The sequence below is a fragment of the Zootoca vivipara genome, chromosome Z1 (assembly GCF_965207765.1).
Source record: "Zootoca vivipara chromosome Z1, rZooViv2.hap1.1, whole genome shotgun sequence".
NCBI lineage: Eukaryota > Metazoa > Chordata > Lepidosauria > Squamata > Lacertidae > Zootoca > Zootoca vivipara.
The window spans coordinates 70,026,523-70,043,748 of record NC_142583.1 but is presented as its reverse complement, the minus strand read 5'-3'; the positions used below and the strand labels follow the sequence as shown (position 1 = coordinate 70,043,748).

The 17,226-nt window shown below is 48.7% G+C and overlaps 1 protein-coding gene across 1 annotated transcript; it reads left to right on the top strand.

The window, feature by feature from the left end:
• Window positions 1-1,583: 1,583 nt before the first annotated feature.
• On the top strand, window positions 1,584-16,881 carry LOC118077549 (5-hydroxytryptamine receptor 7-like). Its single transcript, XM_035101184.3, has 2 exons — window positions 1,584-2,110; window positions 12,582-16,881. Exons 1-2 carry the CDS (start codon window positions 1,599-1,601, stop codon window positions 13,351-13,353), a joined length of 1,284 nt encoding a protein of 427 aa, XP_034957075.3. The 5' UTR covers window positions 1,584-1,598; the 3' UTR covers window positions 13,354-16,881.
• Window positions 16,882-17,226: the final 345 nt, after the last annotated feature.

Here is a 17,226-nt window from a genome sequence, read left to right as displayed (position 1 = left end):
CTTAACAGCCTTATATTTTACTGTGCCCGTTTCATTATGATTGAACCACACTTGGGGAAACAGAGAATATATATTTTAAAAGGAGACAGCAAAGAATAAGGTTTGAAAAGGAGACTGATAACTATGCTTACATGAGCTGTCTTAACTATTTATTCTCTTAGTCGCTGTGCATCCTGAAATTGGGTAATCTTTGCCTGCAGAAGTCGGTCTGCACAGTGTATGAAGCATACAACTCACAGATCCGCATAAATGCTTTTGCCAACTTCCCCTCTCCTCAATCAGATCAAGGCAGGCTGCTGTCTTTCAAATCTCCCTAGCTATGAGCTTTGGAAAAGTTATCTCCCTAGCTATGAGCTAGGGAGAGAACTAGCTTGAGTTGGCTGAAATGAGCTGTTTGGTTAAGCTGCTGGGGTGTCATGGAATGCTGGGGTGTCATGGTGCTGACCTTTAAAGCCCTAAATGGCCTCGGTCCAGTATACCTGAAGGAGCGTCTCCACCTCCATCGTTCTGCCCGGACAATGAGGTCCAGCACCGAGGGCCTTCTGGCGGTTCGTTCGTTGCGAGAAGCCAAGTTGCAGGGAACTAGGCAGAGGGCCTTCTCGGTGGTGGCGCCTGCCCTGTGGAACGCCCTGTGGAAAACAACTACCAGACTTTTAGAAGACATCTGAAGGCAGCCCTGTTCAGGGAGGCTTTTAATGTTTAATAGATTATTGTGTTTTATTCTTCTGTTGGAAGCTGCCCAGAGTGGCTGGGGAGACCCAGCCAGATGGGCGGGGTATAAATAAATTATTATTATTATTATTATTATTATTATTATTATTATTATTATTATTATTATTTTCCAACTGGTTCAAAGTTTCAAGGATTCTCCGCACATAAAGTCCAAGGAACAACTGGTGTTGTGTGCTGGTGTTGGTGGGAAAGGCCACAATTCCACCGTCAGTGAACTCTTAAACTAGCCTCTGCCCAACCTGGTGCCCTCCAGTGCCACCTGCTCACTGGTGGGAGCTGTAGTCCAAATCAACTACAAGGCACCAGGTTGGAAAAGACTGCCTCAGACTGTGAGTGTATGACAGTGGCAGGTGAACAGTATGTGTGAATGGGGTTTCTGTCTGGCTCAAGATTTTATGTTGCCTGAAGCAACGGGCCAGATGTCCCCCCCCTTATTCCACGTAGGGAGCAGAGTGGAAGTTAACTCATATTTCAGCACCAGCAATGAGACAAGGTCCCCCCACCACCCCTGAGGCAACAGGTGAGCTTAAGAGCAGCTCTGCTCAGCAGGAATGGCCATAAATAACCCCTCTCCTAGGCACACCAGCATCTGTTGCCTGAGGCAGCTGAAACAATTGACCTAACGGTAGGGCCGACCCTGATCATTTCTGTATTCGAGTGCTGCATTTTAGTTCCAAGCGGGAGAGCATCTGAGAGCATCGGTAGGGGAGCAGACAAAGCACACATCTGCGAATTTGCATCGGTCTCCATTTGTTGCGTCTAACTTGCCGGAGGTTTGTTTTTAGTTATTCTTTTGCAGCTGAAGCAATTGGCCTGAAATAATAATAAGCTCATGTCTCTCCTCTGCACAGCAGTCTGCTTGAAGCATGTTGGTCAGGATCGGTCCCAGCCAGTTTTCAGAACAGCACCTTCTTGCCGTGGAGGACTCGGGCCAGGAGTACCCCACCCAGAAGTCACCCTCAGCTCCATTCATGCCTGAAGGACCCTCTGCGTCCCCTGAGCCAGACCTTCTACTGCCCGCCAATGCCACCAACGCCACGGACTGCGGGGAGGATATACTGCTGTACGGGGACACTGAGAAGGTCATCATCGGGACGGTCCTCTCGGTCATCACTCTGCTGACCATTGCGGGCAACAGCTTGGTCGTCATCTCCGTATGCATCGTCAAAAAGCTCCGCCAGCCGTCCAACTACCTGGTGGTCTCCTTGGCTGCGGCTGACCTGTCTGTGGCCTTTGCCGTCATGCCCTTCGTCATCATCACCGACCTGGTGGGAGGGGAATGGCTCTTTGGGGAGGTCTTCTGCAACGTCTTCATTGCCATGGACGTCATGTGCTGCACGGCATCCATCATGACGCTCTGCGTCATCAGCGTGGACCGGTAGGGATGGTCTCCTGCTTAGGCTCACAGAATTGTGTGTGTTTGTGTGTGCATGCGCATGTGGGCTTTGCAGGTCATCTAGACCAGCTTTTCTCAACCCTGGGTCCCCCGATGTCGTTGGACTTCAACTCCCACTATCCCCTGACCGCTGTTCCTGCTAGCTAGGGATGATGGGAGTTGAGAAAGGTCTAGATCTAAATCAAAGCAGGAAACCCCTGGCTAGAGCATTCATAGCTGCCAAGTTCCGGCCTGAGAAATAAGGGACTGGACCGGAAGTAGCAGACCGGAAGTAGCGCTGCCACCATTTTGGAACTGGGCGGGGCATGCTCAGAAGCTACTTTTGATGCTGCTCTGCCCTGTTCCAAAATGGCCGCCGCACCAGAAGTCACGCTGCAGCCATTTTGGAACTGGGCAAAAGTCGCTTCTGAGCATGCTCCGCCCAGTTCCAAAATGGCCACCGCGCCGGAATAAACTGGGGGAAAACAAAAAAATCCAATTTTTTTCGGCTGGGGACAGCTGGAAAAACAGGGGGTTCCCGGGGAATACGGGAGACTTGGCAGCTATGAGAGCATTTGCTACGGAACTCGTTCTGTCGGCACAAGGATTTGCCCTTGTGCGAAGGAACTTTCTCCCCTCTCCTCCCCCTGTGCACTACCCCCCCAAAAGAAAACTTTTCGAAGCAAATTTGGAGAGGGCATGGACATAGCTGCCAAGTTTTCCCTTTTCTCACGAGGAAGCCTATTCAGCATAAGGGAAAATCCCTTTAAAAAAGGGATAACTTGGCAGCTATGGGCATGGAGTGCATGCATGTCTACAAATCTTTGTGTTAACAGAACGAGCGTGTTGGATACCAGCCATGGTCCCTGATAATTTCTTGCTACTGAGTGTGAAATGTATGCTATTGAAGGAGCACCGCTAAATAAGCAACTACCCTATGGATGATGAATTCAGATTGGTAGAGCCATTGCTTAGAGGCAGAGCACATGTCGTGCCTACAGAAAACCTTAACCAGGCCGATTATTTAGAATTACTGTCATTGTCTGGTGCGCTCTGTACTCAACTGCAAGTGAAACTCTCTCTAAGTTCCTCCCTAAAATACAGGGAACTTAAGAGGATGGTATGCGTTGCCTAAAGGTGACATTTCCTGACGGAGGCCACCCGGTAGTCTAACCAATTCAGTTGTCTGAGTGTCTTTATTTATGTAGTGAGAACAGCCACAGGGAGATGCTGGCAGGCTTTGGGGAAGTCGGAGGCTTGCAGATGTAGGAGCGAGGAGAATTTGTAGAACATCTCCCTTCCCCAAAAACAACAACAGCCCAACGAAGATGGCATGTACTCAGTGCCCGCAGAACGTTGAGGGGGGGGGACTGAAAACTGGATGGGAGGGGGAATAATATGATTGAAAGACGAGGAAGGAGGAAGAGGTGCTTTCAGGTTCCTACTCATCTCCTGACCCCAGCTTGCACCCACCTGTTGGTTCATTCATTCTGGACAGCCTCCTGCCTTCAAAGGTTCTCTGCCTCCCAGCCACCACGGCCTCCGCACAACATTTTGCCACTGGGCCCTGCTTGTATATACCAAGAGTGACCTCATTCTCTGAGAGCCTATCCTTGCGTAGCCAAAACGGCACCACCCAGGCACAGGAGAGGGGATACCTGCAAGTTTGTGGAAACCCTGAGGTCTCAGGTCAAAGAGTATGGAGCATGCTCAGTTGCCATGGAATGATGAATTTTCGTAGGGACGGGTTAATGAAAAACTGAGGTATCTGTTTTTCACTTTTCCATACCAGTTTGCAATTGATTTATCTTTAAGGGGTCTGCACAAAAATTCATCAAAAAAATTAATGCAGCTTTCTTTCCCCTATGCACACGTAGATACTTTGAGAGTACTTTGAAATGGAACCTGCAGGCCGTACTTTGCCTTGTTGCCTCCTTCCCAAAGCTTGCTCAGCTTTGGGAGGGCAGCGTGAGAGCTGGGAGGCTGGGTGTCAATTGTTACCGAGGGCTGCCAAAAAAATGCTGCGAGGGCTGTACCGCCTCACACCACAAGTAAATGCCTATACTACAAATTTAAGCCCATTTCAACCGAGCCACGTTGCGTCCAGACAACCTGTTCGTTGAATATTCGCCCTGATTTGCTTGCACAAAGATTATGGATGGGTGTTGCAACATCATCTGTTCATCGTGATGTCTTGGTGGAGAGGTTGTGTCAAGCCATAGCGCCTTTTCCCATCGCTTTCCTTACTGGGGGTGGGGGGTGGGGGTTGGAGTTGGGGAGGAGGGTTGAAAGCAAGAGTGCCCAAACCACTTTAATTCTGCTTCCTGAATTTTCTGGTAAGCGCTTGAATCCCACCTACAAAACCATCTGGAAGTCTGGAAGCCAAGGGGGCTTCACTACTGTAAATCCAAACCAAATCTGCCAAGATAATGAATTTGTTTGTTTGTGACATTTATATCCCACTTTCCTGTCCAAGGAATAAAAGGGTGTGTGTGCGTGTAAACCTCTCCCTCCTCTCTTAATCCCCACAGCAATCCTGTGAGGTAGGTTAGGCTGAGGTCACCCTGTGAGCTTCGTGGCTACATGGGGATTTGAACCCGGGTCTCTCCCAGGTCCTAGTCTGGCACTCTAACCACTGCACCGCATTGTATCCCTTGATGCTTTTAAAAGACCCTGTTCTTCTCCCAGTCTGTGCACTTAATTCCTTGTCTGTACGGCTTTCTATCTTTGAAACAAAAACAGAGGAAAGAAATCTGAGCAGAATTAGGAAGCAGACACTTAAAGTTAATTGTGCAAGTTACAGCAGCACCGTCTCTGAATGCGAAGGGTAGGCGTGTGGAATTCAAAAGCAATCCCAGACTGCACGTATTTAATGTTTGGTGCTCCTGTTGGAAGGAGCCATAAAGTCTGAGAGGTGGAGATTTATTTTATTTATTTGGAAATGTCTGCACTGCCCTTCGGTATAAATATGCACAGAAATAAAAAGGAATGGCCTCTTCGGTGAAGGGCATCCATTGTACATAAGCTGGGTTCAGCAATCACATTTATCACTGCCTGTTGCTGTTGAATTTAAAAAAGGAATGATGGTTACAAAGCAGAAGTCCTATATAGCAGGGATGTCGAGCTGCTTCCAGCCTGAGGGCTGTCTTTCCTTCTGGGCAATCATCCAATATCTGGAAGATTTGGAGAGTATGCCAGTATTTGGAGAGCCGGAGGCAAAAGCAGGTGGAACAATGAATATTGTTTTATAGTTTTGTACAACAGGCTGGTTCCTACACTTACTCACACCCCTCTCTCTATCCTCCATCCAAACAAGGAAGAGACGTGATCAGAGTTAAGGACAAACCCTAGCCAGGCAAAAACCCTAGAGGAAGGTGAGAAGGAAGGCTAATGAGAGGTTTGGCTTGGGGATAACACAAGTGGCTAGGGAGGAGGCAAGGCCAGGGAGAGAGATCTGTAGGGCTACATTTGTTCCCTTGGCCTGAGGCTCCTCACCTCTGCATTAAAGAGATGGCCCATTTGGTGGCCAACCCAGCTCGAGTGATTGATCCTTTCACCCATCCCTCTGAGATACCTTTGATCTAAGGTTAAACACTCACGTGTTTGCGAGCAGAAAACAACAATAGTTAGTTACCAACTCAGTTAGAGCTCAGTCTTTTCTTCAGTTTCAATATAGCTCCATGGGAAAGCCCCACATTCAAGCTTTCATTAATGCACAATTGGGGATTCCCCATTTCAGTGTCAATTAAACAATTGTACTTAACAAGTCCATCACCATTGGCTTGGGCTGCGCACACCTGACTTGACTCTGTTACCGGTGGTGGATGGAGTGCAGAGAAGCGGACACGGAGCAATGGATTCAAACTACAAGAAAGAAGATTCCACCTAAACCTTAGGAAGAACTTCCTGACAGTAAGAGCTGTTCGGCAGTGGAATTTGCTACCAAGGAGTGTGGTGGAGTCTCCTTCTTTGGAGGTCTTTAAGCAGAGGCTTGACGGACATATGTCAAGAATGCTTTGATGGTGTTTCCTGCTTGGCAGGGGGTTGGACTGGATGGCCCTTGCGGTCTCTTCCAACTCTATGATTCTATGATTCTGTGGGGGGGCGGTGGGGGCACTCACCTGACCTCCAGTCGGTTGCATCATTGCTGTTTACTGGGAGGTTAGAAGGGGAGAAGTGGTAGGGAGATTGGTGTGGTGCCAACGCGCCAGAGAGAGTGCAGGATTGGCTCTGCTGGTGCATTTGCTCCACTGTGACCTCGCATGCCCCCAAGCAGCGACGCAACTGATGGGAGGTTGGGTGGGTGCCACCACCACGCCTCCCTGCGTGTTGCATGTCTTGCACACGTGGTCCCTGGGGACTCAGTATGGGTGTCATTGGGTCTGGCCCCTAGCCCCTGGCCCCTCCTCACATGTGTCGTGATGGGCTTCTGCGTGCTCTGAAATGAATAAATCCTGAGAGGCGCTGGCTGCCTGCAGGTGTCGCCGAAGCAAATAGGACCTGACGCTATGCCCAGCAACTGGAGCAGATCCTGAGCAGCATTTAAGCATGCATGCAGCACCCTTCGCTAAGCCTTACGCGATTGCAGATCAAAGTACAGATTAATTAATCACATAATGATCCCTTGCAAGTCTTTTCACAGCCTCCTTCCAGATGCTGTGTACATCTGGCTGGGGGGGGGGGCGGAACACTTCGTTGCTGATGATAGAAGCAATGCTAATCCGGATCTCCTTTTTTAAAAAAACACTGAACTGAAATTAACTCTGCCGTTTTGAAGAATTTTTAGCCAAGTGCCCTTTTCTGCTAAGCCTCGGAAACTTTCGTCTGTTAAAGGTAAAGGTACCCCTGACCGTTAGGTCCGGTCATGGACGACTCCGGGGTTGCACGCTCATCTCGCTCTATAGACCGAGGGAGCTGACGTTTGTCCGCAGACAGCTTCCGGGTCGTGGCCAGCATGACTAAGCCGCTTCTGGTGAACCAGAGCATCACACTGAAATGCCGTTTACCTTCCCGCTGCAGTGGTACCTATTTATCTACTTGCACTTCTGTGCTTTCGAACTGCTAGGTTGACAGGAGCAGGGACCGGGCAACGGGAGCTCACCCTGTTGCAAGGATTTGAACTGTCGACCTTATGATTGGCAAGCCCTAGGCTCAGTGGTTTAGACCACAGCGCCACCCACGTCCCATCCATCTAATTAGAACTAAAATTTACTATCGCATACTCAGAGACCTGCACCAGTGGCCAAATTGCTACTGGGCCAGGTTCAAGGTGGGGCTATTAGTATGCCAAGTGCTTAACAACTTGGGACCAGTTTGCCTACAAGAACGCCTGACCCCACATGTGCCCACTTGATCGCTTCAGTTGGCAGAACTGGCCACATGAAACCCATTTCTCATGGGCAAGAACTCAGTCTTTTACTGTGGCAGCACTTGGCCTTTGGAATTCCCCGCCTATTGATATCAGACAGACACCTTCATTGTAATCTTTTTGGTACCTGCTAAAAACGTTCTTGTTTAGCCAAGCCTACCCAGATGGTTAAATAGTTGGTGCAAGCTGTTGTTGTTGTTGTTGTTTACTTCTACCCTGCCCATCTGAATGGGTTGCCAATGTTTAATCTGTTTTTAGTCTATTAGGTGGCGCTGTGGTTAAACCACTGAGCCTAGGGCTTGCTGATCGGAAGGTCGGCGGTTCAAATCCCTGTGACGGGGTGAGCTCCCGTTGCTTGGTCCCAGCTCCTGCCAACCTAGCAGTTCGAAAGCACGTCAAAATGCAAGTAGATAAATAGGAACCGCTACAGCGGGAAGGTAAACGGCGTTTCCATGTGCTGCTCTGGTTTGCCAGAAGCGGCTTTGTCATGCTGGCCACATGACCTGGAAGCTATACGCCGGCTCCCTCGGCCAATAATGCGAGATGAGCACGCAACCCCAGAGTCAGTCACGACTGGACCTAATGGTCAGGGGTCCCTTTACCTTTACCTTTAGTCTATTATCTTAACTTTTCAAAAGTTTTCACTTATCGTTAAAGTTTTAAATTTTCTTGTGGATAATTTTGTTTTTCTGTCTTTTTTGTGAACTGCTTTGAGGCTGTTTTTGTGGGGGGGGGTTTAACAACTGAGAGGTTATTTTGTCAAATAAATAAACATATTTTTTTTCCTTTTCTTTTTTTGAGGTGGTTGGTTTGAGATAGCCACACACCTCTTGTTCCACGAAGGATGTCTACGTAGCTTTTGCCTTTCTAAACTTTCTAAATCCAGTCATTCTGGCATTTCTTCCACAATAAACATAATAAGCTTTTTTGGCCATTAGAATAAATTTATAAACTTCCCATGTTCCCCCCCCCCCTGCCTTAGAGGTGTACCAGACTCTCTCCCTCCAGATGTTTTTGACCTCAACTCTCATCAGTCCTGGCCAGCCCAGCTCCCAGTGCACCTTTCGAGAGATTTCCTAGGATCTGGATCACGACACTGCATGCCCATGCAGGCACATTTCTGTTTTGCTGATTAAATCCTTACAGCAATCGCAAACGAGTCCTCCATATGATGTGCCACCGCAGCGATGTTATGCAATGGACCCTGGACCCTGCTATTTTTACATTAACTCCAAGAGCTGGCAGGACCCCCCTGTAGGACAAGCACACACTTTGTTGCCTGGTAACCAAAGAGATGTAATTAGAACAGAGTAATTCTTTTAAAAGAGAGAGAGAGAAACTCTACCACGTGGGTTCTAGCGGCGGTTCCTGAGAGGGTGGTTAAAAGGTGGCTGTGCTCACTGCTGCAAAGATTTGTGACCCACTTTGCATCGCTCAAAAGAAACTTAATTCAGCAGCTGCAGTGCCGTGGGCAGAGGGAACGAGTGACCTGTGTGGAGTTTTGTTTTGCAGAGTTAGAGCATTGAGCCACCTAGCCCCGAGCAGTGTCTCCTTGGAGGGAGAGCTGAGCTTTCCCCCATCCCTGCTAAGTGTGACACCGGCTGGCAAAACCAGGGATTGAATCCACACCAGACGCAGCGCATGACAAGCGCATGGCTCCACCTCAACCACTGGCTCTGCCCCCCATGTGGCGGGGAGTGACGGGAGCAATGGGAATTGTGTTCGGGTCACATTTAAAGGTGTTCCTGCTTAATTCGCCTTTCTGAAATAGCGCGAGAGTCAAAACGTAGCCACCTTTCAAAAATTCGCACTTCCCCGAATTTTGCACTGCAGTTCTTCGGTCAAGTGTATAAAAAATTGCATATAGCACAAATAGGCATGCATTTGTGAAGACAACATACAACATGCATGAACCTACCTGGACCATACCTGCCAAGTACCCCGTTTCCCCCCGGAAACCCCTGTTTTTATTTACCTTTTCCCGGTGGTCCCCCGTATCACTTCGTCTCCCGTTTTTCTCCGTTATTTTCTCCTGCCGGCGGCCATTTTTTTCTTTCCAATTTGCCCTTCTATGGGCACCAAAAATGGCCGCTGCCGGCTTCAAAAGTCGCATCTACGCATGTCCGGAAGTGCATAGACGCGACTTCTGGTATCGACGGCGGCCATTTTTGGTGCCCATAGATGGGCGGAGCGACACCGGAAGTTGCGTCGGCGCACTTCCTGACATGCGTACAAGTGACTTTCGAAGCTGCCGGCAGCCATTTTTTGTGCCCATAGAAGGGCAAAGCGACACCGGAAGTTATGTTGACGCAACTTCCGGTGTCACACGGCTGCCAGTCCCGGATTCTGCAGTCCGGGACTTGGAAGGTAAGACCTGGACCCTGAGATCATCCTCTGAGGCCCTTCTTTGTGTGCCTCCTCCACGTGAGGTCCGGAGGGTGGCGACAGGATAATGCGCCTTTTATGTGGTGGCTCCCCATTTGTGGAATGCTCTCCCAGGGAGGCTCATGCTACATCTTTAGGTGCCAAGCAAGAATATTCCTCTTCTCTCAGGCCTTCGGCTAATTAAACTATCTATGACCTTTTAAACCAGGCATAGGCAACCTTTCGCCCCCCAGATGTTTTGGACTACAATTCCCATCACCCCTGACCACTGGTCCTGTTAGCTAGGGATCATGGGAGTTGTAAGCCAAAACATCTGGAGGGCCAAAGGTTGCCTATGCCTGTTTTAAACCGTGGGGGTACTGTTTTTGTTTGTTACAATGGCATGTATTTATTTGTGTTTCTATTGCAAACTACGATTCTTGAATGAAAAGTGGTATAGAAACTTAATTTTAAAAAATTGATCATTTTGATGAATTTATTATTTCATAGAATCATAGAATAGAATCATAGAGTTGGAAGAGACCACAAGGGTCATCCAGTCCAACCCCCTGCCAAGCAGGAAACACCATCAAAGCATTCCTGACAGATGGCTGACAAACCTCTGCTTAAAGACCTCCAAAGAAGGAGACTCCACCACACTCCTTGGTAGCAAATTCCACTGCCAAACAGCTCTTACTGTCAGGAAGTTCTTCCTAATGTTCAGAATCTTCTTTCTTGTAGTTTGAATCCATTGCTCCGTGTCCGCTTCTCTGGAGCGGCAGAAAACAATCTCTCTCCCTCCTCTATATGACATCCTTTTATATATTTGAACATGGCTATCATATAACCCCTTAACCTTCTCTTCTCCAGGCTAAACATACCCAGCTCCCTAAGTCGTTCCTTATAAGGCATTGTTTCCAAGCCTTTGACCATTTTAGTTGCCCCCTTCTGGACACGTTCCAGCTTGTCAGTATCCTTCTTGAACTGTGGTGCCCAGAACTGGACACAGTACTCCAGGTGAGGTCTGACCAGAGCAGAATACAGTGGTACTATTACTTCCCTAGATCTAGATCAGGCATCCCCAAACTTGGCCCTCCAGATGTTTTGGGACTACAATTCCCATCATCGATGACCACTGGTCCTGTTAGCTAGCGATTATGGGAGTTGTAGTCCCAAAACATCTGGAGGGCTGAGTCTGGGGATGCCTGATCTAGATGCTATACTCCTATTGAATTGCCCAGAATTGCATTGGCTTTTTTAGCTGCTTTATTTATTTGCTTTATTTATGGGCTATTGTGTTTGATACTATCGTGGTCACAATGTCTGTTGCTTTTCAATGATTCTGTGATTGTTTTGAGCTGCTCTGAGCTCAGTGTCTGTCGCTGGGAAAGCAGGATAGAAATATTAAAATCAAACAAGCATGAAAATGTGTTGGACACAGTAGAACATGTTATTTTCTACTGTCCATTGTTACAACCAGCTATGCAAACACACACCCTTTTTTGGGGGGAAATAATATATATAATAAGACTATTCAAAAAAATCCAACACCCCCTCCCGGTCTATTGTCTGAATACTGAACATCCGCATTTTTTGGGTAGTCTAACATTACGACACAATGAAAATATCAGATTCTGTCTGACATTAACCCGGAAGTAACTGCAAGGATGGCTGAGTTTTTATCAATAGTATCTCTCAGAGTGGTGAATAGCACTATTTAGTGGGAAGAAACTCCAACAAAAATCCTCATTATTGCATATTTTTACATGGCTGTTTATTCGTATATATTTTTTAAAAAATGTATATGGATGTTTTATGATGGCCTATATTTCTAACTGGGACACGGGTGGCACTGTGGCCTAAACTGCTGGGCCTCTTGGGCTTGCAGATCAGAAGGTTGGCGGTTCGAATCCACGCAATGGGGTGAGCTCCCGTTGCTCGGTCCCAGCTCCTGCCAACCTAGCAGTTCGAAAGCACGTCAAAGTGCAAGTAGATAAATAGGTACCTGTAAGGGAGAGACAGTACAGAGAACCTCCCCCTTGCATCAGAAGTAGCTCCTCCCCAAGCAGTGATGGAAGCCAGGGCTCTGAGGAGGCAAGCCAGGAAGTGGAGGGAGAGTGCCAGGGCTCTGGCAGCATGGGAGAGTCCCGGCTACACAGGAGGGAGGAGAGAGAGGGGGAAAGGAGGGGAAAGGAAAGCATGGAGCGTAGACCCTTTCCCCCGGTTCTGGAATTACGCAGGAGAAAAAAGGGGAGGAGATTCACTGTGCCGAGACTCCTATGTTGGGGGAGATCACGTGGGGGGGGGGGCAGTGCCGGATTCTGCATCGGACTGAGCTGACATGTTTTACACACCTGTCTCACTGTAAATAGAGTGCACCAATAAAAACTGCTTAAAGACAAGCATGGGGAGCGTCGTTACTCTGAAGTAGTCGCAAGAACCCCTGACAGTACCACTCCGGCGGGAAGCTAAACACTGTTTCCGTGCGCTCTGGTTTCCGTCATGGTATCCTGTTGCGCCAGAAGCAGTTTAGTCCTGCTGGCCACATGACCCAGAAAGCTGTCTGTGGACAAACACCGGCTCCCTTGGCCTGAAAGTGAGATGAGTGCCGCAACCCCATAGTTGCCTTTGACTGGACTTAATCGTCGAGGGGTTCTTTACCTTTTTACCTTACCTTAATGCCTAAAAAAAGGTTTGATGAAGCCAAATCCAACCTACCAACCTTTCCTTGGTGTTTTCCAGGTACCTGGGAATAACCCGGCCGCTGACGTATCCTGTGAGGCAAGACGGGAAGCTGATGGCCAAGATGGTGTTCATCGTCTGGCTCCTCTCGGCCTCCATCACTCTTCCCCCTTTGTTTGGCTGGGCGAAGAACATCACTGTGGAACGGGTGTGCCTCATCAGCCAGGACTTTGGCTACACTGTCTACTCCACCGGCGTCGCCTTCTACATACCCATGGCGGTCATGCTCGTCATGTACAACAGGATCTACAAGGCAGCCAAGGCCAGCGCTCAGAAGCACCGCTTTATGGACTTCCCCAGGCCTTACGAGCCAGACGGAGCCTACTGCATGGAGCCCGGCGTCCGGCGCCAGCCTAGCACCAAGAGGAGCAAGGCCGTGGAGCAATGCACCACCTTGTCCAAACTCCTCCGCCAGGACCGGAAGAACATCTCCATCTTCAAGAGGGAGCAGAAAGCAGCCAGGACCCTGGGCATCATTGTGGGGGCCTTCAGCTTTTGTTGGCTCCCCTTCTTCCTGATGTCAACGGCCCGGCCGTTCATCTGCGGCAGCCGCTGCAGTTGCATCCCTCTGAGGCTGGAGAGGACTCTCCTCTGGCTGGGGTACGCCAACTCTCTCATCAACCCCTTGATCTATGCCCTCTTCAACCGGGACCTGAGGACTACTTTCTGGAACCTGCTCCACTGCAGCTACCGCAACATCAACCGCAGGCTGTCCGCCGCAAGCATGCACGAGGCCCTGAAAGCCACAGAGAAACACGAGGGCATAATCTAAGGCTGCGGGCCCATGCGGACGTTGGCGTTTAAAAGCGTTGGGATTGCTCACTAAGGGAGGCAGACCCTCCCTGCGGCTGCCCGCTCACACCAAGGACTGAGGGCTCACCTGGATGAGCATCTCCAGAGCAGGGCGACAATTGTCCAGTTCCCCTGCAGCCCTGGAGAAAAAGACAGCTTCGCAAGCAAGTCTACAGAAGATGCTAATTCACAAAAGCACCCAAATAAATCTGTGCACCTATGGCAGCCGTTTGCGGTATAAAGGGGAAACGAGACCGGATATTTTGCCACGTTCAAGAATTATCCTATGTGTGGTCACCTAGACGCAGCTTTACTCCTGACTGGCAGCCAGGCAGGTGCGCTCTAGTTTAAAGAGAACAAGAGAAGCAGGGTTCTCTGCCCCCGATTAGAAGAGTTTGGAGGGAAATTGGGGAGAGGGGATTACAAGATCCTGGTAAACGCCTAGTAAGGGAGAGGAAATTAGCTGTCAAGCCAAGCGAGAATTGTATATCCGAGAGGCAGTAGCAAGGCTGCTCAACAGAAGGCCTAGATCAGCTTTCCCTGACCTGACGCCCTCCGGATAATTTGGACTTCAACTCCCATTACCCCTGACCTTTGGCCATTCTGGCTGGAGCTGAGGGAACTTGGGAGTCTCACGACATCTGGAAGTCACCAAGATGAAGAAGGCATGACATCTGCTGTGGAGCTCTTATGTAATAATGATACTTAAACATTTATACAGTTCTTCCCGAGTGTCCAGGGCATTTCGCATTCATTTGCCTCAATTATCCTTACCGTGCGACCCGTAAGGATAGTCATAGCCACTAGGGACTGAGAGAGAGGAAGCGGTTTATATTAATAGACAATAGATGAGGCAAGATCTCTATGTAGGGCTCTTCGTTTTCATGGGTGCACACACTGACCAAGTCAGGCCTTAGATTTTGAGTATGGAACCCAGCATGCTGAGATGATCTGTCCCCATCTGAAATAAAAACAAAAAGGCAGGTTTCTAGTCCTTTGGCTAGAAAGGGAAGCCAAAAAGGGAAACTGAGCAAAAATATCTGGGGGACCTGACACCAGCACCTTGTGCCTCACTATGGCAGAGCATAAGATAATGGCCTTCTATCAGGCCAGACGGTTTGTCCATCTTGACCAGCAATGTCTGCTCTGACTGGCAGCATGTCCCCAGGGTCTGAGGCAGTAAAAGGTCTCCCCTGGCCCCTGTTCTCCTATGCTTCTACCTGGAGATGCAAGGAATTGAACCAGGGAACTTCTACAAGCATAGCATTTGCTCAACCACTAAGGATTGGTTCAGTCCAGAAGGAGTTAAGCCGAAATGACTCAATACATTCTCATGTGCACCCATGTAGACAGGGAGCAGAATGCAGTTTTTCTCTGCCTTCCTTGACAATTCCCCTGGCCTCCCCACAAAGAGCCACATCCTGCATTGGTGCTGGATAGCTCAGTCGGTATAGCAAGAGACTCTTAATCCCAGGGCTGGGGTTTGAGCTCCATGTTGGGCGAAAGATTCCTGCATTGCAGGGAGTTGGACTAGATGGCCCTTGTGGCCCCTTCCAACTCTACAATTCTATCATTCTCTGATCAGAGATGCATATTTTCATTCCTTATTTGGTGGCCTGGAGTATATCAGGCTCAACAAGCCTCTTCCATCTGCCAACTGAGCTTGCTGTCCAACGCCTTCCTATCTCCCCACATTTCTTCCATTTCACAGCAGCAGCTGGCCCTCTTTCGCTAGTCTCTGCTGCCGTCTGGTAACCATGCATGTCCATGCATCCAAAACAATGTACATAAAACAAATACACCATTATACCCATAAGGCAGAAACATGGTTTGGCTACATGCAGTGGCTTTTAGAAAGAACGACAATGTGCTAACTTTATCACAAAGAGGCGTACCACAGCGGACTGGGGGACTGGCTATCGGACTGCAGGATGCAGATGACTCTGTGGTCTAAACAACTGAGCCTCTTGGGCTTGCTGATCAGAAGGCCAGCGGTTTGAATCCCAGCGACGGGGTGAGCTCCCGTTGCTCTGTCCCAACGTCTGCCAACCTAGCAGTTTGAAAGCACGCCAGCGCAAGTAGATAAATAGGTTCTGCCAGTGGCGGAGAGCTAGCAGCACCCTACAAAAACCTTTGCCAACGTGCAGTTGGGAGTTGTCCTCCAAAACATCTGTAGGGCACCAAGTCGGCAACACTGCCCTGCACCAAACACACACTAGAAAAACTGTGCGCATTTGTGTGTGCCTGGCGCAACCCTAGATGACACAACCATGTGGAGAACTTTCTGCAGGAACTACACAACTTCAATCATCAGCATAATCTTTCTCCCTCTGATCCAATATGGCAGACAGGGTAAAATCGCTTGGCCTAGCTATCCCAAGGAGCAGAGATGAGAAGGCCTGGGGGGGAAACTGGGAAAATGAGGGGGGGGAACCAATTACCCCCCCCCTTTTTCCCGTTTTCCTCCAAAGCCATTTTTTCCTGGGGGGGAAACGGGGAAAAACAGTTTGATATAGTTTGAATATTCCATACACCTTTCCCCCCCAATGTTTAAAAAAAAAAAAAAATCAACAACAAACGACTTTGGAAAAACCGGGGGGAAACCTGTTTTTTTCCCTTTCAATTATTCCAGTTTTTCCCCAGAACTTCCCATCTCTACCAGAGAGCCTTTTTCCGTCTGAAGGCTACGTTCCCTTCTGGGTAGCTGCCGTCTCACCCCCAGAAACAAAAGCCGGCAGAATGACGAGTGTGAATTTTACATTTGTATGATAAGTTTGTTTATACACACACATACCCTGCAAGTCTCCCAGCAAAACCGGGACGTCCCATTTTTTTTATTGCTCAAGAATGACTTGATTTTTTTAAAAAATAAAACTGATCTGAGAGAACACTGACAGATTCTAACCAGACCGAACTGATAACAAGAAGTTTAAAAAAAAAACAAAAAAAAACACGGTGGCATTTTTCCTGCCGGGGCTGATGGAAATCTCGAGGTCACCTCCTTGGGAAAGGCTTTTTCTACCCTTTAAAAAGATTAAGAACCAGGAAAAAAGGCCAGTTGTTCCAAGGCCTGAGGGTGAAATCTGTGGTAATTCAAGAGTTCAAATTAAATAAAGGTGTTACTGACATACCAGTTGAGTGCCCTGTCTCACCAAAGTGGTATATGCTCTGGTTATCTCCCGCTTGGACTACTGCAATGCGCTCTACGTGGGGCTACCTTTGAAGGTGACCCGGAAACTACAATTAATCAAGAATGCGGCAGCTAGACTGGTGACTGGGAGCGGCCGCCGAGACCACATAACACCGGTCTTGAAAGATCTACATTGGCTCCCAGTACGTTTCTGAGCACAGTTCAAAGTGTTGGTGCTGACCTTTAAAGCCCTAAATGGCCTCAGTCCAGTATACCTGAAGGAGCGTCTCCACCCCCATCGTTCTGCCCAGACACTGAGGTCCAGGACCGAGGGCCTTCTGGCGGTTCCCTCGTTGCGAGAAGCCAAGTTGCAGGGAACCAGGCAGAGGGCCTTTTCGGTGGTGGCGCCTGCCCTGTGGAATGCCCTCCCATCTGATGTCAAAGAGAAAAACAGCTACCAGATTTTTAGAAGACATCTGAAGGCAGCCCTGTTTAGGGAGGCTTTTAATGTTTAATAGATTATTTTATTTCATTTTTCTGTTGGAAGCCGCCCAGAGTGGCTGGGGAAACCCAGCCAGATGGGCGGGGTATAAATAATAAATTATTATTATTATTATTATTATTATTATTATTATTATTTGCAGGGTGGAGCCCAAGTCTATGTCCAAAGATAGTAGGGCTAAGGCAGGATTTGGAGAAAGAGGTTGGCTCGTAATGATGGAT

Coding starts and splice junctions, on each gene's coding strand:
- LOC118077549 (XM_035101184.3), top strand. CDS start 1,599: ATGTTGGTCAGGATCGGTCCCAGCCAGTTTTCAGAACAGCACCTTCTT. Junction 2,111..12,581: donor TGCGTCATCAGCGTGGACCG/GTAGGGATGGTC, acceptor GGTGTTTTCCAG/GTACCTGGGAATAACCCGGC.